Source organism: Athene cunicularia (assembly GCF_003259725.1).
Source record: "Athene cunicularia isolate RWA chromosome 4 unlocalized genomic scaffold, athCun1 chr4_part3, whole genome shotgun sequence".
Classification (NCBI taxonomy): Eukaryota; Metazoa; Chordata; class Aves; order Strigiformes; family Strigidae; genus Athene; species Athene cunicularia.
In genome coordinates this window covers 6,516,270-6,538,558 of record NW_020799100.1, presented here as the reverse complement: position 1 = coordinate 6,538,558, position 22,289 = coordinate 6,516,270, and the positions used below count along the sequence as shown (strand labels likewise).

Genomic DNA, 22,289 nt, shown 5'->3' with positions numbered 1-22,289 from the left:
GAACATAGCCAGATCGTCTGCTGATGTGAATTGGAAGAGCTCCATTGGAGGCAGTGGAGCTTTGCCAGTTGAAACACCAGCTGAGAATATGTTTTGTCAATGAGAGGAGACAGTTAATAAAACATGAAAACTTAATTATGCTTTCCTACCTGCACAAATAGGTTTCTATTTTATGAATATGAGTTGGTTTTACTCATGCAAATACATCTGTGTTATCAGTGAGGTGTCTTGGATGAATAAAAATGTGTTAGCATCAATAAGGTTTTGGGGAGGCATTAATACCAAACAATGTCAAGCACCAAGCAATGTTCTGCATTGTTTTCTATGTGAACCATCAGAAAGAACAAATATATCTGTAGAACTGAAAAGACCTGTTAGAAACACTGCTCCAGAGCTTTTGAATTAATTATTGACTTTTTCATAACATGACCCAATTCACATAAAGTACCTTAAACTAAAAGAATTCCTTTAGCACTGATGCAATTTAGGTGAACTAAACTGTGGTGCTCTAGATTCTGGTGCTGTTACTTGTGATGAGAAGTTCCTGCTGATTTGAGTAGTCCCATGGGAAATGTAACACAAGAGTAAAAACCATGTAGGCAACTTAATCGCTGGAGATTTCAATCTAATTTTATTGCTATTGTTACACTTTCAGTCCCTTTTTTAAATTCACCATTCATATTATGTACTTAACACATCAGCAACAACGGGCAGTTCTTAAGTGTTGCAGAATCTAAGAACTGGTTTCATTTAAACTTACGGGTAAGAAAACGCCTTTTTGGGGGGTGTTGGTTGCCTGACTACCGAGTGACCTCCAGTGGCCTCCCTCCTGTATCACATCCCGGCGGGTGAAACCCCGACTGTCTGTGAGCAGCACTGAAACCTCTGGCAGAAGCTGTAGGTTTGCATCTCATACTATTCCCAATTGAATTTTACCCAGTACCACTGAAAAAGAGTCTAAGCAGGAATTTGGATTAGGGGATGAATGCATTTTGAGTTAATTAAGGACCAATTCTTACCTTTTTTACTCATTGCACAGTGACAATGCTTCTAACTTTTTTTTCCCTCTTTTTTCTTTTAGGAGTATCTACAAGACAGTAGTGATGTATTTTCATGGCTCTTTAACATCGTGTCTTGCAGGTATGACTCCGATGGCCATCTGACCAATGCGACCTTCCCAACCGGGGAAGTCAGCAGTTTCCACAGCGATGTCGAAAAACTAACACGAGTGGAACTTGATACTTCAAACAGAGAGAATGTGATCACAGCCACAAACTTCTCAGCTACCTCTACAATATATACTTTAAAACAAGGTAATTAAAGCATTTCTGTTACTTCTTCCCTAACCGTTAAGTTTTAAACCGTAGACATTATTGCATTCTTAACTGTTTGCCAGAAAAAGACATTAGAATTGTTTCTTCCTTACTTCAGTACAACTAGTGAGACACTACTTATAATTCTCCTGGGGTACCAATTAGAAACAAACCACAAGTGAATTCTTTTCCTCCTAAAAGAGTCCCATGGATAGATTCTCATTATTGCAATCTCCAATGTCTCTAGGCTTTACATGCTCCTTTCTACTTCAGTATCTGAAGGACTTAGGCTGACCTATAATACACTGAGCTTTGTTATTCTGAGAAATACTGCCCAGAATGACATGTTCCACTAACGTTCTAGCACTGAAGTGCCTTGTTTGGCCAGTGCTGTGAATTCTTTCTGGTAGTGCTGTGTCCTGGTGACAGCACTTGTAGGAAGGAGGAAGGGGTGACCCACCTCTCCTGATGATTGCCTTGGCGATGAGATTTTGACTCAACCCCTGTAGATACCACAGCATTTCAGGCTATATCATATGTCTTGAGAAGAATTTACTCTCTGCCTAATGAAGGTGTCCTAGTGTCCTCCTCTAGATTTTGCAGATTCATCACCATAGTTCTGGTTTTATATAGTTTAATTGATCTGAGTTTTTTTCTCCTTGTTGATTTTTTTGTTGCCAGTGCATTGTTCAGGCTTTGAGAGAGCAAATGGTGGGAAACAGCTCTCTTGATTTCTTTCCAGGTCTGCTATAGAAAAGCTTTGTAACTTTGAGCAAATCACAGAATTTTTCTTCCTCTCAACTTCTGATCTATAAGAAAAAAAAATGGAAGAACTCACCTCACAAGATACTCACTCATTTCTCTTTGACTATTGTATTGCAGAGACAGCACTGAATAAGTGGAAATAATATATTATACTGCTGTATTGCCTGATAGGCTTTGTCCAAGTGACCCCATCTGCTTTCTCCATAATCCACTTGACTGCCTTACTGTATGTCTGCCCTTAAATCTGAAACTCCTAAAAGTTCGTATGTTCCCAAATTCTGTCTCAGGAAAGGACTAGCTCACTGCCCTATAGGCAGTACCAGAAGTGAACAGCTGTAGTTATTATTATACCTATCATGTTTATGAATTCATATAATTTGCATATTTCAATATCTCTGAAACTATCACGAAGTACCCTGTGAACAACCAATCAGACATGGTATCCTTAGATATGAGTCACCAAGTGTCTTTTAATGTAACGCCTATTATCTTCACTTTCTGACATACCCAACTATTTTCCACATATTCATATCTAAAGAGCTGGACCAGTTACTCCTGTGCAGACCAGCTTAAAAAACCCAATGTGTTTCATAGTCCCTAGCTGGCATGACTTCATTTGCATTTTAAGGGCGAGACTTTTGCTTTGTCTCTTAGCACTAAACATTCAGGCTCATGTTCGAGTTGCCCCCTGGCAGCTGAGCCCCAGTAACCTCCTGCCTGAGCAAATGCAAGGCGATGTGGCATGGCTCTGCCTGCAGTGGAGGAATTACAGTGCCCAGGCGAGGGAAGGGGAGCGTGTGGTGGTCTTTGTGTCCTTTCAGTGGAGACCTGGACCCTCTGCATGCTTCTGGCAGTTTGGGGCGGGGGGAGGAGGCTGTGCTAGGTCATCCCAGCTGCCCTCCACAGCCCTCTGAGGCACAGTCCTGAGCCTCTGGAGCTGCTCCGTGTGCCACCATTGCTGACCCAGTCATTTTTCTGGCAATGACCACTTCCCAGTGGGTCTCTTGTGCCAGGCTTCAGGCTCGTGGGTGTCACTGTGCCTCCACACCAGCGTCCTGCTGCTAATGGGGGAGAGGAGGAGGTTTTAGTACAGCGATGCAGGGAAAAGGGACAGAATGGGAGACTGGCCATCATCCTAAACATTTTGAAAACAGTTTTCATGCCTGACCTCAGATATTCATTGCAGTTGTTCAAGCAGTATACTGTCCTGTTAACAGATCCCAACATACTAAAATCATCAGAATTTTGATGGTCAAAACCCAGCCTATTAATTTCATACTTCTAAGCTGAAAGCAAAAACTCTTTATTCCTGCTGCAGGAAACCTTCACAATGAAATCATCAGGCCAAATGTAATAAAAAGCTCTTTAAACATGGGAAGGCCTGGAGGTTCGGGTTGCAAAAATCAAACTACAGTCGGTGTATATTCAGCTGTCTGTCACATAGGGACAAACAAAGCCCTATTACACCTAACATTTACTTTATGAATCTGGAGATCTGATCTCTGTTCCCTGTTTTTGGTTGTTTTTCAACAGATAACACCCAGAATATCTACCGGGTCAGCCCAGATGGGTCTCTGAGAGTCACCTTTGCCAGTGGAATGGAAATCACGCTTAACACAGAGCCTCATATTCTAGCAGGGGTTGTCAGCCCCACTTTAGGGAAGTGCAATATCTCCCTTCCTGGAGAGCATAACTCAAATCTCATTGAATGGAGACAAAGGAGGGAGCAGACCAAAGGCAATATCTCCACGTTTGAGAGAAGGCTAAGGGTAAGGCTTCCTCTTGTGTAAAGTGCAGTGCTGCCTTTGAAAGCCATTGAACTAAAATCATGTTGAAATGTTCTACTTTGTAAGAGTGATGGAAATTTTGTATCAATGGTGGGCCCCAGCCATGAATTTCAAAACCAAACTCCTCCAATAGTCGCAGAGTTGTTTGATCTCTGTTTGATTTTGGTTGTGAGACTTGACCTCAAGTCATAATTACTTTTTTTCTCCCTCTTCGTTTTCAAATAAGAATTTAATTGTGGCTTTGGAAGAAGCTGTGAGCAAAGGACGATGCGTAGTTACTCTGCCACAGCAGCAGAGTTGGAGCCCCATTCTGCCTCTCTTAGATCTATAAACCCTCTTTCTTCTGGGGAAAATAGCAGGTGCCAGCCTCCAGCTGGGCAGAGGGTCTTGCAGGGCACACCTTGGGTGTCCTGGCCAGCACATCTCCTGCAAGCCAGGATGATGTAGAGCCTCCCTTTGTATCCAGACAGACTGTGTATTCTGCCCTCTACCACATGCTCTCAAACCCCCTCACTCCCTCTGGCTGGTTTACACTGTGGCTCTAATAAAGAATTACTTAACATTGCATCCATGCTTTATTTTTATCTGTGAGGAGAACTCACAGATTACAATGACAGATGGTCAACATTCAGCATTTAATTAGGCAACACTAAGGCTCAAAGAGACTGCTACCTTGCAGAACAGGTTTTTTACAAAATCAGTTCTGGTTTTCACATGAATACCCCTTAAAATGCCTGTACCAGTAGTACAACTGGGAATTTTGGCCTTAAAAATACTGCATTGTTAACTACAACCTTTCTGGATAGGTATTATCCCTGAAGGTACGTCTGTTATCTCTGAAAATACAGACATGGTTATTAAAATCTCTGGATTGTCTTTTGGTTATGAAATACTATATATTTTTTAAAAGAGTATAATCTGTTTGGTTTTCAACTGCTCTGATCATTCAAAAACACAAGACTTGGATGGTCTGGCCAGACTGGCCACTGCATGTGAAACACCTGTTTGAAAGGACAGTTTTCAGACTGGACAACCACAGTTACTTTTTTAGGATCTTACAAGCATGAAAAACCTTCTTTTAGTTTTTCTTGCCCATCTTCTGACTGCCTCCTCTCTAGCATGGTGTGAGTCCTCATAGCCCTGTCTAAGGAGGCAACTGTACTTACTACAGTGGCAAACATGTTAAGGTGGCAGGGTCCAAACTATGGCTTCCATCGATCATGTTATCATACCTAATCAATTGATTTTTGTGTGATTTTCTGCTTAAATAACTGTATGGACCTTTTTTCTCTGAAGTAATAAAATCTTAAACAGAAAGGGTGTAGTCAGTCATCTATTCTGCTTACATTGCCAGGGTCAAGTTGTTCACGACAGTTATATTAAATATAAGTACTTCATCCTGCACAGTTTTCCTATTATGCAATTTATATTTTCTATTGTTAAAATTGATTGCATGTTCTTTCAACTCATTTTTACTTGCTTCCACATGATCCTTAATATTGCCTGCCAAAAAAAGGAGGAAATTCACAAATTGGTCACAATTAAATGGATTCTGGCTAGAGGCATAAAATGTTCATTGAAATACCACAACACTGAAGATATCCAGAGCTCAGCTGATTGGCCTGCCTCTGGATCAGTCTACTGGTGCATAGAATCACTCACGTACTTATTTTTCTCCTCCTTCACTGTCATCCAGTGAGAGGATGGAAGGTGAAGGTGAAGCGTAAGAATGATTTTGATGTGTTGCTGTCTTATATTGTCTGTCCTTTCAAAAGTATCCACTAGAATCACAGCAGTTGACCATTGTATTGTTATTTCTGTAAATTGTGACTTTTTATACCTACCCAAGATCAAGGGGGCTTATGGATTGTCCCTGCCTGCTCAGAAGGACAAGTCAGCTGCCTGTATTATAGTGTTTTCCCCTCCCTTGACTGTACTGAGCTCTAGGACCATCTGTCTGAGGGCTGTCGTGGCAAGGCTGGAGGGAACATGGTGGAATAGCACATTAAATGAGGATTTGACAGCGGAAAGGAGAAGAAATATTGTGCACGTAGGATACACCATGTAAACAGACACAAGAGAAAGGGACAAAATGGACTATTGAGGCTGTTACTGCCAATAATAAGGACTGTGGAGGATAGGTGAAATATATGGGTCCTAAGTTCAGCTTTAGCAGTGAGAAGTTTGCATGGGGTGCTGATGAAGTGTGGAGTCAGTGGAGGTGGAATAAGCTGAACAGTGCAGCTGGAGAGGAAGGCAAAGGAACAGCAGAATTTATCCAGAGACAGCTATCTTTCCTTGGTGATTAAAGGAAACATGCAGGACAGCAGGACCAAAAATACCATCATAAAGCGTGTTTGAAGCAGTACACCAAATAATGAAAGGGATTTAGGGCTTACTGTATACAGATCCTTGAGTAGTGTTGGGGAAAAAAAATGTAGCATCATTAGAAGCCCTTATGCTGGATAAAGTTCTGGTGAGACATTCTGAAAACTTCTAGTGAGTTATATTTTAAAAAGAAAGTTTTTAAACACTTAATATGCCATGACTGGCATAATAGGAAGTGTGTAGAAAGCTTGCAATGTAGGGCAGAAAGAACTATGCTGAACTTTGAAAATATATGTAAAAAAAAAAAGCTCTGGAGATTGGATGAGTTCTCAGTGGAAATGAACCGACTTGCAGGAGCCCTCTGTTAAAGAAAAAAACAGCACAATGGAAAAGTTTTCTGAGGGAAAAAAAGCATAGAAATGAGGTTTAAAGATGTTACTTAGAGATCAGTTCTGATACAGTCATTGAAACAAACAGCTTTGAGTGCTAAGAGGTATAAATTAGAAGGCAGGTAACTGGGCATGAGGTAAAGGATGACCTAGTTGCGAAGAAGAAAGCTTTTCCTTCTCTACCTGGTCTTAACATTTTTAATTCTTAATAGCAATTAGCAGCCATCATGAAAACATGTCACTCTATTACTGTTATTTCCAGTTTTGGAAAGAGGCCACTGTTAGCACGTTCTGAATAATGCTGTAAACATTGTGGTTTTGAAAGTGGGATTTTTGCATGGTGCGAATTCCCTGCTCTAGAAATAGAGTAAAAGTGGGTAAGTTGAATGGAATGCTAGAAAAGAAATCTGACTTTGTCTCAGTATCTAAATCAATGCGGGAAACAGGAATTAATCACGGGTTTCCTATAAGTGCAGAACCGCCTGCCCTGGTGCTTCCTGAAAGTATATAAAACAGTCTGTAGGCATGTATGGCTTTTATATTAATAATAAATCTATGTACAATCAGGCATTTTAACATCAATCTTAATCTAGCAAGACTTCTTTTTTATCAATTAAACTGCTATTGTAATTGACTTCTAAAAATGAAGCAAAGGCTGTTGTTAAAACCAAGTAGCATGATGCATAGTAATATACTGATTAGAATGCAACTCTGTTCCCTCCTGTCTTTTGCATAACTTAGAAGAACTTGCATTGGATGCAGTCCAGGTTTTATAGCTGAATATCTACAAAATTGAAAACTGAATGCTTGGCCAGTCTTACTTATTTTTGCTTGCTTTTTTTTTTTTTTTTTTTTTTTTTAATAACAAAAAAGGAAGTAATTCACTGGCCTCAGTTCAAAAGTCCTGCAGATGCAGGCTTGGACAGCTATGTTTATTATTGCATTTAGCAAATTATCTCCTTTTATTTACCATTCTTAAAGCAAGTTCTAAAGACCAAATCCTCTCCCAGTGTGTGTCAGTTTACATTGACAAATCAAAACACAGACGAAAAAATAATACAGTCATCTCATCTGATTTACAAATTGTAGACAGTTTAGGTTTGAGAATGAAAGTCAGGAGAAGTGCATATTTGTGTGATTATTTACACTGGAAAATTTCTAACTATAAAACTAATGGAAGTAGAGTCAATGAATGTTTAAAAATGTATAATAAATATATCTTTTTATGCACTACTAACATTATTATTATTGAAGTCAGCTGAATTTTCTCCCTATTTTCATCAGCTGAAATTCTGACCTGACATTGCTTTCAGAAGCCGGTTTTCCCTGGCTTGTAACAGAACACGAGCTCCAGCCTCCCACAGAGGCTCCTTACTATGTTCTATGTACATTGGAGGAGTCATCTTTAAGAAGACAGTGGGATTTGAAACCAGCTTTTCAGTGGCAATGTTGAAATGAGGCCTGCCACCCATATATCGTCCTGCCTTGCCTTGAGAAGGGTGTTAAATTTAACTTAAATCTAATATAAGAAAGTAAACAAATGAGGCAAATAATATGGAATATAAGGGAAGTAATGGCATCCATACAAACCTTATTTTAACTCTGTGAGCTTTCATATAGTGCTGCTATTCATTTCACTGCTAATTCTGCCTCTGTTTGGGTTTTTTTCTTATTTGTTGTATCATCCCTGAAACTTTGATTGCAAGCAATTTATATTCAAGACTTTTCCTTTCTCCTAACTGCATTCTACGATGATATTAATAATAGCAATAAGAACATTAAATATGTACATAGACAGTAAATGAATATGAGCCAGGGTATATCCCCTGCTTGTTTTTCACTTATTTTGCCACCAAGAGGGTTTGTTTGCAGAAAATGCAAGAAGTTTCTAAAGAAATATATTATAATATGCATAATCCATCAGACTGTATACAAGCAAATATAGTTGAACTAGGCATCACATTTTACTTGGGCTCCTTAACTACCATTAGAGCATAAATTGTAATAGTTACAGCAGTCTACAGGGGTATATAGGTATTTTACAGCTATTGTAAATGAACACTATTAAAGTTAGACATGTGTGTATATAAAACCCCAGGAATGGTAGTTCAAGAAAGAACACCTGCTTCTTCTAGATTTTCAAATTATTTTGTATCTAAAAACAGAAAGGGGTAAGAAAAAAAATATTCTTTCTAATCACTGCCACCATGTGATCCCAGCTTGAATTATTAAACAGGTATTCTTAACCATTTATTTTACAACTATGCCTCCAGGTCTCAGGGAGGAGCAAAGCACTGTGCTGTGCTAACACCTGCACTGACATCGTCTCGGCTCTAAGGACTTTATTAATTGGAATAGAGTAAGACAAGTGATTAGGTAAAATGCAGTAGATTAATACAAGCGCACTGAACATTGATCTGAAGAACACAAGTCAATGAACAATGTCTTATGTTTCCCTAAATTATATCTCTGATTTAAATGGAATTTAGTAGTGATTGCCCAGTGACTGAATGATGTAAGGAGGTAGATGATAAAAGCACTGGATAAATATATTTTGTCTTCTTGAGTCTGGCTCAGCTTTGAATGTGTTTTCAAACCTAGACTTGTGCTGCCCCTCTGCATTTTCCTGTTGGACCATAAAATGTTAATGGATCATAGCACAGTCACTCTGTCGGACACAGTGAATTTAACAAATGTTGCAGGTCCCAAGCATGACAAGAGAGCTGCAACAAGGAATATGGCTGGCACCAGGCACAGCTGCTGCTGGCTTTCACAAACTCCGGGAGCGGGGTGGTTTTGTGAAGAAGTATGAGGACGCTGGTGAGCTGGGTCTTTGGGAGCTGCAAGCACAGCTCTTCCCTTTGCGGCATCAGGACGTGACCTGAGGTGGGCTGTCCCAGAGCAGTAGCTGACCTGTCAACATTAATGGAGATTAAGAGAGAGGATGTGAGATAGGATATCTTTGTTAATTTGTGGGCTTAACTACACATCTTCAGCTGGAGTTGAAAAGTCCATCCACAGACAGTTGAAAGCTGAGAAGAAATAAGAGAAATTTAGGAAACGGTAAGAGCAGAGGTGAGGGTTTAACACTTGAAAATAGGAAGCATCCTATAATGCAAAGTAGAGTAACGCTGAGTGCAAGCAGCTTTTTGTTTCTTGGTCCTCCTGTTTCTCATCTGAATATTTTTCTATTTTCTTATCCTTAATAAGACCTAAATTCTCCATCATAATGTTAAACCACTGCACATTTTGATCAGAGCTGACACAGAAATGTTGGTGTTGTGTGTAATTAAGATGCATTGTTTTCTTACCTTACTGTATCGTTGTGTTTAGGCCCACAACAGAAACCTCCTCTCCATTGACTTCGATCATGTAACCAGAACAGGAAAGATTTATGATGATCATCGAAAATTCACTCTTCGGATTATGTATGACCAGACAGGACGCCCAGTTTTGTGGTCACCCATCAGCAAGTACAATGAGGTCAATATCACTTATTCACATTCTGGATTAGTCACCTATATCCAAAGAGGAACCTGGACTGAGAAAATGGAGTATGATCCAAGTGGGAACATAATTTCCAGAACATGGGCAGATGGTAAAATATGGAGTTACACGTATTTAGAAAAGGTAAATCATTTAAAAAGTAGATTGTTGTATCAAGGCAAAAATATTTGTTTTGATATAGATATTGTATTGTGAACGATGTTATAATGCTATTTCTTGCCAGGGTATTTAAGACTTTTTAAACAGAGGATGCATACAATTACATAACTAGATAAAAATATCTCTGGACTTGCTTGGACCTACATGTCACCAGTTTAAACCTGCCATGGTTTAGTTCTGAAGGAAGTTATTAACACCTCAGATTTGTTTAATTGCTAAATAGAAATGACTTCTTGGTCTCAGTCCAAGTTCAGGTGAACAAAGGACAGTCTCACTGCTGACAAACATGTTGCTACTCTGTATAACACAGTCAAAAATATAACAGCCACTGAAAGGGATCTTTTTGCTCCCACAAACACAGTTCTTTTAAGCTAAAATTATTGGCCAGTGAGTGCAAACTTGCACCTATTCAATGCTGTGCTGTAAAAAAGGGATTGATCCTTTGAGGAGAAAGATTACTTCAGTATTTATGAGGGCCATTTGAGGGGGAAACATTAATATGAAATGAGTTATTGCTCTGCTTTTATAGTGACTTAGTGTCTAAATTGCCTGAGGATTGTAATTTTAATTCATGTCCATAGGTAATGGTCACAAAATGGGGGAATAAGTGTTGTACAGACTAAGAAAGAGCAGCATATCCTTCATCTGTAGAAGCATAGCATTTGGTCTTGTCTGAAAACCAAAAAGGCAATCTGTATTTTTAAAGCTTTTAGAATTTTGTGTGAAAATGTATTCAAACAGCATCCCTTCAGCCTTTTTTTTTTGGTTCGATAGCAACATCTTGGACTATCCAAGATATGTTGAGTTTGCAGAACGTTTTCTCTGAACCTGCTAACCACAGGGAAAGGCTAGGAAGGGACAGGTGAGGTAAAACTGATAGGGGGTATTACACGCAGGAAATCCAATGACTTTGAAGTTATTTATGTATTAAAAGTTCCAAATGTGTACTTTTAAGATAAACTTTGCTGTACTTATTTTGAATGTATTTAAGCTTGATCCTTAAAAAGACTTAGCCCTAACCCAGAGAAAAAAAATGACTGAGACTAGAGAATGCATAAAAATGTGATTCCCTCCTTGTCTGCATGCAGTGTGGCTCCTGCACATGTTAACAAGATTGGCAAACCCTAGAAGCTTCAGAAGTTTGGTTCAGATAAATTTGTCAGGGCTTCTTTTGTCTGCATGCTCTTATGCAAATTTCAAGTAAACAGGCATTTAGTACAGCTTTCAAATATTTGGGCAATATGCCTTTGGAGGAATTCTTTATTTTTTCTTTGGGCCTAATGGACTGTAATTTTGGAAAGATGTATGTTTCTTATCTTTCCAAACCACTTTGTCTCTTCTTAGTTGATGAGCTTATAAATAAAGTAATAGAACTGTTATTCTGAAATTCTGCACAAGTGGTCAAATCCTGATCTTGTAAAAGCAAATGGCTAAAGCTTATTACTTCAGGTAGCAGCAGGCTTGGGTTATGCTGTAACTTGTCATTAAAATTATTGAAAGTCATATATACTATGGGCATAATCTCCCAGCTATTTAATGTACTTCCAGTGTAGTTCCAAAGAACTGTTTGTTCCTTGTGCCAAAGAAAGATTAATTCACTGTCAAAATTAGACATTGAAATATCGTTTTGTGGCTCCATTAAAGTCAATAATTCATTGTGTTAATTGTGTAATGATTGCTAAAGGTTGTCTGAAACCTCGTAAGACTCAGTGATTCCTTTTATCAAAAAATCAATTATGTAATTTGCTTCCAATTCATAGTTATTTAGTTCTTGATTTTTTAGCACTTGATGAGTTAATTGTGCATCTTCAAAAATCTCTGCCCCTTCCAAAATTAACTATAATAATTTAGGTTTTAGAAAGCACTATGATAGTAGCACTGTAAATAACTTTTACTGATGAAATTCAGTTCCTCTTGTTTTGGTCACCTTCCTCAGTTAGTTAATGGTGTTATAAGATCTCCTGAATATTACAAGCTTGCTCCCAAAATCCTGCCGTTTATGATCAGACAAAACTGATGAGTGGCTGCGTATGTATGTTGGACAGAAATGACATCTAGTGGTGATGCTCAGCATTTCTGTGTATTCCCAACAGAGCTCCAATTGCCACTGGCTGTTTGTCTCGATTTACCATGCAACATTAATCATTACGTGGTTGAGCAGGCTCTGGTTGCTTTTATAAAATGACAGCTTTTTGGATGTTTTATGAGCTACCCTCTGAAATCCTTTAAACCAATTAGAACCCAATTTGTGCAAAAAGTTAAAATCTATTGTAATATTATTAGGATGAATTGGGAATGTTTTTTTTCTTTCTTTTTATGGTGTACTCTAATAGGCTAGAGAGGATACTAAGTCTCCAACCCTAGTACTGACTGTCCTTTTACTATCCTGGACAAAAGTGGAAAAGCCACAAAGTGCTGTAAAAATGGCACACAGGGGCACTAAAGTTATATTAGAGATGTTTCTGATCTTGTTATTCATATTCTGTCAATGGCAGACAGCTTAAAAACAGGCCCGGGAGCAGTATATAGAGAGAGGCGTCACATCAGTGCTAGGAGAGAGTTCAGCCAGTGGTTTACTGCAGACTGGGGACTCTTGACTGAAGGTGAAAACAAAATAAACACTGTGCATGTTAGAAATGCTTGGCAGACCAGCAATAAAGCGATCAGAAAAAGCTCGGTGTAAAGGTCTGTTCTCACTAGTTGGCAGCAGGTAGCTTATGAGTGGCATATGTTGGTGCTCGCTGGCTGGCGCACAGGTGACAGATGTCTTTCACCAAGGGCAGGAAGAAATACATCTTGGGAGGGCAGGGGGCCGGGGGTACAGAGAGGATGGCTTCGCCTATCTTTGCTCCTTTGAATAAGCACTTGGGTTATTTGTCAGAGAAAAGTGGCTGATGGCCAATGTTACTTAACACATTGCAGGGCTGAGCTCTCTCCCAGAGAAGATTTTTGAGCTTAGAGGGGAAAAAAAATCCTTTTTTTCTCATCTCTTTCACTAATGGTGTGTAAAAAAGCAGTCACACTGTTCCTTGTAAGACTTTGTTTTGCATGATGTCTCCATCATGCAGAAGCTTGACAAATTTGCTTACGTGCCTGGTAGGTTTGGGCTGTGAGCTAAGAACTGTGCAGTGCTCCAGTCAGCCAAGCCACGTACTGGAGCTGGGGGAAGGCTGCAAAGTTCCCCCATACGTTTTCACTCTTGTGTTTTCATGATGCTTGTTTCAACAGTGACTGTTCACCAGCGGGCTTGTACTCCATGACACTGTGACTTTGCACATGACTTGTGAAAAGGTTTACAGAACCCAAACTTTACATTTGCACATCTGCCATGTTTGCACATTCGTCTGCCAAACAAACCAACCAGACTGCATTGACCAGCCACAACTAACCTACACAGGGCAAATATCAAGTATCTGTATAGAAAATATATTCTCTGTAAACATTAAAAATCAGAGGTAGAAGTAGTCACTCCAAAGAACCTGCAGACTATTTTCATCCATCTGTAAGCATGGAGATACTGTGACCTCTGGGACAATGTGCATTTAATAGAAGACACAGAAAAAGGGGTAGGTCTGTGCTAGAGATATGCAGAGTGCCAGTAAAAGCTAAACACCTTCTAGACAGCACTGAAAGTTTCCCCTTTCCGCCTCCCCTAGAAACATCTGGTGGTGCAGATGCTCTGCCTGTGTGTGAGGAAGAGGTTCCCTCTGGTTTTGCTTCCTGAGAGGATGACCTAAATAGTTCAAAGCAACATAGCAAGTCAGCATGAGGCTGAAATGCTACTGAGAGACACATCTGCCTTCCAGTTTGGGGGTCCTTACTTCTAGACTTATTAATATTCTCCTTCTGTTTTGGTACCACCTTGCTGGCCTGCTGGCCTGGAGCTGAAAGCTTTGCTTGAAATCGTACAAACAGTAAGAGCAAACTACAAGAGTGGACAGTTGTTTCAGCATTTTCTTAACCTTCAGTCACTCACTAGATAAATAGTGATTTGCTTGATCTGCCACTTATACTGCCATTCCTGTTGCTTGCAGTCCGTGATGCTCCTGTTGCACAGCCAGCGCCGCTACATCTTTGAGTACGACCAGTCTGACTACCTGCTCTCGGTCACCATGCCGAGCATGGTGCGCCATGCCCTGCAAACCATGCTGTCCATCGGGTACTACCGCAACATCTACACCCCTCCGGACAGCAACGCGGCCTTCATACAGGACGTCACCAGAGACGGACGGCTTCTGCAAACCTTGTATCCTGGGACGGGGCGCAGAGTCCTTTACAAATACACCAAACAGTCCCGACTTTCTGAGATTCTTTATGATACTACTCAGGTCACATTCACCTATGAGGAATCTTCTGGGGTTATTAAAACAATACATTTAATGCATGATGGGTTCATCTGTACCATCAGATACAGGCAAACAGGTTTGTGTAACTGTGACTGCTTTGCTGAAGTTTTTGGCACTTACCTGGCATGAAATTCTATTATTTTTATGTCTACAAATTCTTATATTTTATGTTTCAATAGAAAAATATGTGTGTATATCTCTATGTCTGTGTCCATAGGCATATATAGCTGTCCCATTTGAAATACAGTTTTCTTTTTATTGCTTGCTATGGAATAGCTCTTATAATGTTTGATTGTTTTTATTCCACTGTGTAGATATTTGCTAAATACTAAATCAAGTTGTTTTATTGTTTGTATTTTCAAGTTTCCCTGTTTATACCATAATATAACATAAATTCAAAAGGACTGTTTATATGAGGAAGGAAATCACCATGTGAAATAAATTTGGTTTAGGATTATCTTGTAAGTAAATAGAAATCATAATTATGAATAAAATAGCATTCATTTAACCAAATGTTAATAAAATATATATATTTTTGTAGGGCAAGCATTAATAAAGGTTTGTGAGAGAATAATCTAACATATTCTTAGCTAATGGTATTTTCTGAAACAGTCAAGTAGCAATAAGGCTTAAGGCTATATTAGAGTTCATCTCCTGTCTGTGCTAAATCTGTAGGGTAAATAAACTGTGGACATAATTAATTTTTTTTTCTTTTCTTTTTTTCCCCTATTTGTTTTGAACAGGTCCACTTATTGGTCGCCAGATCTTCAGGTTTAGTGAAGAAGGGCTTGTAAACGCCAGATTTGACTACAGCTATAACAACTTCCGTGTCACAAGCATGCAGGCCATGATAAATGAGACGCCTCTTCCCATAGATCTGTACCGTTACGTCGATGTTTCTGGCAGGACTGAGCAATTTGGAAAATTCAGTGTAATTAATTATGATTTAAACCAAGTTATAACCACCACTGTGATGAAACATACCAAAATCTTTAGTGCCAATGGTCAGGTGATTGAAGTACAATATGAAATTCTCAAGTCTATCGCTTACTGGATGACCATCCAGTATGATAATATGGGCCGTATGGTGATCTGTGATATACGCGTAGGTGTAGATGCCAATATAACAAGATATTTTTATGAATATGATGCTGATGGTCAACTTCAGACTGTGTCTGTGAATGATAAAACACAGTGGCGCTACAGCTATGACCTTAATGGCAACATCAACTTGCTGAGCCATGGAAACAGTGCGCGCCTCACTCCTCTGAGATATGATTTGAGAGATCGCATTACCAGACTTGGAGAAATTCAGTATAAAATGGATGAAGATGGTTTTCTCAGGCAAAGAGGCAATGAGATCTTTGAGTACAACTCTAACGGTCTTTTGAACAAAGCGTACAACAAAGTGTCTGGCTGGACTGTGCAATACTGTTATGATGGCCTTGGAAGACGAGTTGCAAGCAAATCAAGCCTGGGACAACACTTACAGTTCTTCTATGCTGATCTCTCCAACCCAATAAGAGTTACTCACTTGTACAATCATACTAGCTCAGAAATAACATCTCTGTATTATGATCTTCAAGGTCATCTCATTGCAATGGAATTAAGCAGTGGAGAAGAGTATTATGTTGCTTGTGATAACACTGGAACACCTCTAGCTGTATTTAGCAGTCGGGGCCAAGTCATAAAAGAAATTTTGTATACCCCATATGGAGAGATCTACCAGGACACTAATCCAGATTTCCAGGTTATCATTGGCTTTCATGGAGGGCTCTATGATTCCCTTACTAAATTAGTTCATCTGGGTCAGCGGGACTATGATGTCATTGCTGGTCGGTGGACAACACCAAATCATCATATATGGAAACACCTGAATGCTGTGCCGCAACCATTTAATCTCTACTCATTTGAAAATAATTACCCAGTTGGCAGAATCCAAGATGTTGCTAAGTATACAACAGGTAAAAGTAACATGTTTGTCATGAAAATACAACTTTTTATCAAATTCCAGCATGGATTCAAGACTTCAGATATCCTTTGAGTATATCCAAAGTTCATATTTGGCCCTAATCTTACATTGAAGTCATTTCTTTAGTAGATAACGTCTTACTGAGCTTGATCTGTTTTCTATAGCCTTTATGGTAACAAAAAAAAAAAAAAATAATTAATAGTTGTTTCTGCTGCTTTTCTAAGTGCTAAAATTAGCAGAAGATTGGAGGCAGCTGTATTTTAATTTTTTCCATTATAAATAAATAGAAGGTACACTATTGATTTGAGTATGGCTATGCTTTGTAATCAAATAATTTGTTTGCTGCAATAAATGCTGTAAGCAGTACTGAAAACATAAATTGATGTGAAATCATTATTTCTGCATAGCTGGGATTTCTGCAGACTATCCTCACTTTTTCTAGGAGTTATGTGCCTTATTGCCAGCATCCTTTTCTTGTTTTGTAGACATTGGAAGTTGGCTAGAACTCTTTGGTTTCCAGTTGCACAACGTACTACCTGGATTCCCAAAACCAGAGATAGAAGCTTTGGAGACAACATACGAACTTCTCCAGCTTCAGACAAAAACCCAAGAGTGGGATCCTGGAAAGGTGAGCAAAAATTCTGTTCAACTGCTTCTAATACTAAATAACAGAATTTTATTAGAAAATGTTGAAAACCAAGGAAACAAAGTGACTATCTTTCAACATCCTAAGCAAGGCAAATAGTCTAACATGCTAGAGACTTTAATGTTGTCCATTATGTACTGGCACCAGAGTGGAGGAGAGTTTTAAGGAGAAGAGTTTAGCAATACAGTGAAGGAACTTTACAGAGAAACTATCCAAATCTGAGAGGCAGGATAGGCAAAAGAGTAAAGTGTGTGAAAATTGAAAAAGCTATAAAAAATTTTGTGGTATTAAAGAATTAAAACAACAGATTTTCACCTTTGTTAGCAAAGATGCCACAAGAGATGCAAAGTCACTGAGTGTATAAACAGCTTTGCAAGTCTGTATCTCTGCATAATTATTGCAGGAAAACAGAAATACTGCTATAGATTTGTAAGGGGGTGGTAAAACTTGCTCCCGGCTTATTTTCAGTAAAGAAGAACCATGCAGCAGCTATCAGGGTCTAACAATCAATATAACTGCAACAGGATGAAGTACTGATATTCTGAGCAGGCGTTCATGTTTTGCATTTGACCATCTGAGCATCTGTTAACAAAAAAATATGATTTTGTAAAGACAAGAGAGAAAAGATGCCTTTCCTCTAATGTAGTCAGGAAAAGGAAGCAGAAAGTGTTGTGAGATCATGTTCATAGCATTTAACACACTTCTTTTCCCATGTACAAATGACCACAAAGTGCAGAGGGCTGGAGGGTCAGAGCTCATTCCAGATGTCAGAGCATGTCCATGTAAAATTGTCACTGACTTATTAAAGAAGCTATTACAAAGGCACAGAAAAAGTGTAGTTATAGGCATAGTGTTAAAAGACAAATAGATGGTTGGAGCAAGAGTTTTGTTAGCCTCAGTGGGGAGCAAGATCTACAGATCTGATTAATTTGACTGGATCCTATTGTTCTAGTGTCGTGAGACCTTCACAGCCTGCTTTCCTTTGAAGAATGGGTTATAAAAACTGTTACTGCTATTTTACAGAAGCCATAATTAAATGCACAGAGGCTAAGCATAGAATCATGCGAAAGAGCACAGCTTTGAGTTCAGGTTTCCCCATGCCTAAGAGTTGAAATACCAGCCATTAGAGTCACAATTCAAGGGGTGAGGAAGAAAAAAAAAGGAAGAATAGATACAAAAATAGTATTTGTGATAAAAACATTTTCCACTTGTTTTCTAGAAACAAAAGAGTCCAAGAGACAGAAAGCAATACCTTAGGCAATTAGAAAGCCTGTGCATATACCCAGGCTCTGTAGATGTGTGTGATGTTTTCCAAACAAATTGAAGATCCATTCTAAACAATTAAGGGATTAGTAGGGTCTGTGAGACACTATAATGAACTGCAAGGTGCCTCATCTGCAAACTTTATTTTCTTTTCCAGACTATCCTTGGTATTCAGTGTGAGCTACAAAAGCAACTCCAAAACTTTATATCCTTGGATCAACTTCCTATGACACCCAGATATAGTGATGGCAAGTGCTATGAGGGAGTGAAGCAACCAAGATTTGCAGCTATTCCTTCAGTATTTGGAAAAGGCATCAAATTCGCTATAAAGGATGGTATAGTGACAGCTGACATTATAGGTGTGGCTAACGAGGACAGCCGGCGCATTGCTGCCATCCTCAACAACGCTCACTATCTGGAGAACCTGCATTTCACCATAGAGGGCCGAGACACGCATTACTTCATCAAGCTGGGGTCCTTGGAAGAAGATTTGGCCCTCATCGGCAACACCGGAGGACGACGCATCTTGGAGAATGGCGTCAACGTCACAGTGTCGCAGATGACTTCTGTGATCAACGGGAGGACTAGACGCTTTGCTGACATCCAGCTCCAGCACGGCGCACTGTGCTTTAACGTTCGGTACGGAACAACGGTGGAAGAAGAAAAGAACCATGTCTTAGAGATAGCCAGGCAGAGAGCCGTGGCTCAGGCCTGGACTAAGGAGCAGAGACGGCTGCAGGAAGGGGAAGAAGGTATTAGGGCATGGACAGATGGAGAGAAACAGCAGCTTTTAAGCACTGGGCGGGTACAAGGCTACGATGGATATTTTGTTTTATCTGTGGAGCAGTATCTCGAACTTTCTGACAGTGCCAATAATATTCACTTTATGAGACAGAGTGAAATAGGCAGAAGGTAACAAAGAAAATCTCTGCCTTTGCGTCACCAAAGACTGCCTGTTTTTAAACGTAAAATGGTTTATTGTATTGGTTTTTCTAGATCAGAACTCTGTATATATAAATATAGAGGAAAAAACATATCCAACTGCCTTTAAATGTGACAGAAGATGGTATTTTAATATTGTTCGTTTAACTCTTTGAGAGATGACAGTGACGATTTTTAGTTCTTGTGTGGCAGTATTCAAAAATTTCAGAGGCAGAGTCCTGACAGCTGAGCAGGGTGACCTGCACGCAAGGTGCCCGGGGTGACACCGCACATCCCTGCGGGGTGGGGGAGAGCGCAGCGTGCTCTGCCTTCTTCTAAAGAAACACGACTTTTTTGTTGTTGTTGTTGATTTAATAATTCACCAATTATTTAAAAGGTTACAGAGCCTGATTCTGCAACCCGTATTTACTGGGTAGTTTTTATTCCCGGTGAGATCTCCCACAAGTTCAAGGGATTGCATACAGAAACCAGACTGTGTATGGAAACTTCATAGTTGCTCACCAACCCCGCACATGTCATTCCTCACAGCTATGATCTAAGGGATTTTCTAACCTGGGAAACGCAGCTCATATTGGATACAGTCGTAAGGGGCTGTCCCGTACGGCCTTCAGCTTTGCTCGGCTGTAGCCACCTCTCAGCCACTCAGTGATGAACACCGCATTGTGTCTACTTTCGCATGTGGGCGCCTCTCTCCCGAGGTTTCCCCTGGCGCGGGGTTATGCTGGAGCCCAGCAGCACACGTAGAGCTGCTGCTCTTCCTGGCAAAGGGGTGCAGGGTGGCACTGCACTGCCGGGCTTCAGCCAGGCCTCGGGGGTGGCCAGAGAAGGGCTTTGTGAGCGCTGTAGTCAACAGGAGTCTCTCCACCGACATTAGTGTGCTCCAGACTGGGCTTTATCTCGGTGCTTTTGGGACGACCCTCGTTACCCAGCTGGGAGGGCCCACCCGGTGCAGTGACAAGCCATGCAGGATCAGTCCTGTCTGTAGTCATTGGGCCAGGACTCGTCTTTTCACAGATCGTTTGGAAATTGCAGTGTTGTTGGGTTTAGGCATTTTCATCTTAAATTAATAATCTTGTTGTAGTACTCTTTTTTTCGAGTCTGAAGAAGATTGGTGGGTTGGGAGTTCATGAACCTAAGTGTGGATAGTAAATATGTTGATAAACGTAGAACATTTTTGGGATGACTCTTCACTTTTCAGCTCAATATCTAGAGCACATAGAAAAGCATTATATTGCATGGACAGAAATTTTTATTTCCCAAGGTATCATGCGCTGCTGGCACAGTTATTTCATAGCAGAGTAGGTGATCCTTCTTTCAGCTTGTCATTTTTAAAAGACCTGATTATCAGGAGGTGGGGAGGGCACACGGGGAGGGGGGGACGGGTAAGCAGATTTTCCTTTACTGACTTTCAGAGGGAGCTAGCATTCTTGTTATAGAGCCTGTGTATCCGTAACAGTGATGTTATTGCACATTTCTTTCAAAACAGATATAGTAAATATATTGAAACAATTTCTGCTCATATTTACTGAAGCCAACAAAGTGCTTTCTTTGTCTGTCTTCCTTTCTTTCCAGTTTTCTTTTTTCCCTTGATTTTGGGCAAGTGGAGCAGACTGTACCAAAGTTAGAGATGAGCCTGAACTGGCACCTGAGACCTGAACCCCCTGAGCCCCAACAGGGGTTTGTACTCGGGTCTCGGCCTCACACCACTAGTGTCTCTCCAGACTCCTTCCGCTCCCCCGGGAGCCAGCGCAGCTTTGGGGGTGCAGGGTCAGGCTGAGCGAGAGCCTGGCCCCTAAAAACACCCTCTACTCCCCAGCCAGCGGGAATTGTGGACCAAAATCTGCGCATATACATTTTGATCGGGCTCATCATTAACTAACGTACAGAATTGGGAGCTGAAAACATCCAGGTTTGACAGCTCAGATTTCTGTAATTTTCCATACAATCACGGAGAATTTGAATACCTCCACACCAGCCTAAAAATGGACCTTCAAATCCTTGAGCCTCTAATATACTTTTAATCAATGGACGAATAATTTATGAATTGTATATAGAGAGTGCATTCATAAACGTGATGATGTATTTTATCACTGATCCAAGATGTCAATATTAGAGTCTATTTTACTTATATTTTAAGCAATTATACTTTTTTGCAATTCACTAATGAGGTATCATTTTCAAACTGCTTTAAATATCCATTATAAACAAATATTTGAAGCTATTAGAATTACCTTGAACTGTGCATTTCTAGTATGTAATACATATTTAGTTAGCTTGTGCCTTTAGTTTCTTAAAGTTACATTTGTATTATATGCGGGAAATGCACTTTGTATTACCTACAGCTGTGTTTTTTAATACTGCCTTGATTACTGTTGTTCTCATATTATGCCAAAAGGTCAAAGAGTGAAATGTGTTACAAGTTTGTCTCTGAAAGTAGATTTGGCATTTTCCCAGTTCCTGGGTGCAGTCTAAGGTACATTTTTGAACATTATTTCTTATGAGAATATGGATGTATGAAGAATCACATGTTATTACATGGCCCAGTTACAAAAGCAAAAAAATGCCTTCATTATACAGATTATTTCAGAAATTTAGGAAACTAAAGATACATGTGATGTTGAGATGACAGTGCTAGAGAAATGAGTTATTAATGAAAGGGCACTGGAGACTGAAGTCATAGCTACACATGGGCCAGCCAGCAGTGATTCATGAGAACTAAGCAAACAAATAGCTTTGGACCATCTTGTTCATGAGCAACCTCAGATGGAGGCAGGGAATATTTCAGTCTCCATGTTTTTTTTTTCCTACTAGTTAGATCAATTTCTTAGTGTTGCTTTTCGTAGTTTTCTTTTTTTTTTTTTTTTTTTTAAAA

At 39.7% G+C, this 22,289-nt stretch overlaps 1 protein-coding gene across 4 annotated transcripts in view; it reads left to right on the top strand.

Annotated features, from left to right (window-relative positions):
* The window catches only part of TENM1 (teneurin transmembrane protein 1), a 357,561-nt gene extending 335,282 nt beyond the window's left edge, over nucleotides 1–22,279 (top strand). For all 4 annotated transcript variants that reach the window (XM_026848413.1, XM_026848414.1, XM_026848412.1 and 1 more), the window contains 7 exons: nucleotides 1,141–1,313; nucleotides 3,612–3,847; nucleotides 9,916–10,212; nucleotides 14,283–14,670; nucleotides 15,338–16,558; nucleotides 17,052–17,194; nucleotides 18,633–22,279. In XM_026848413.1, the coding sequence (XP_026704214.1) occupies nucleotides 1,141–1,313; nucleotides 3,612–3,847; nucleotides 9,916–10,212; nucleotides 14,283–14,670; nucleotides 15,338–16,558; nucleotides 17,052–17,194; nucleotides 18,633–19,391 (3,217 nt within the window). In that variant the 3' untranslated portion in view covers nucleotides 19,392–22,279. The remainder of the gene's footprint in view (nucleotides 1–1,140; nucleotides 1,314–3,611; nucleotides 3,848–9,915; nucleotides 10,213–14,282; nucleotides 14,671–15,337; nucleotides 16,559–17,051; nucleotides 17,195–18,632) is intronic.
* Nucleotides 22,280–22,289: the final 10 nt, after the last annotated feature.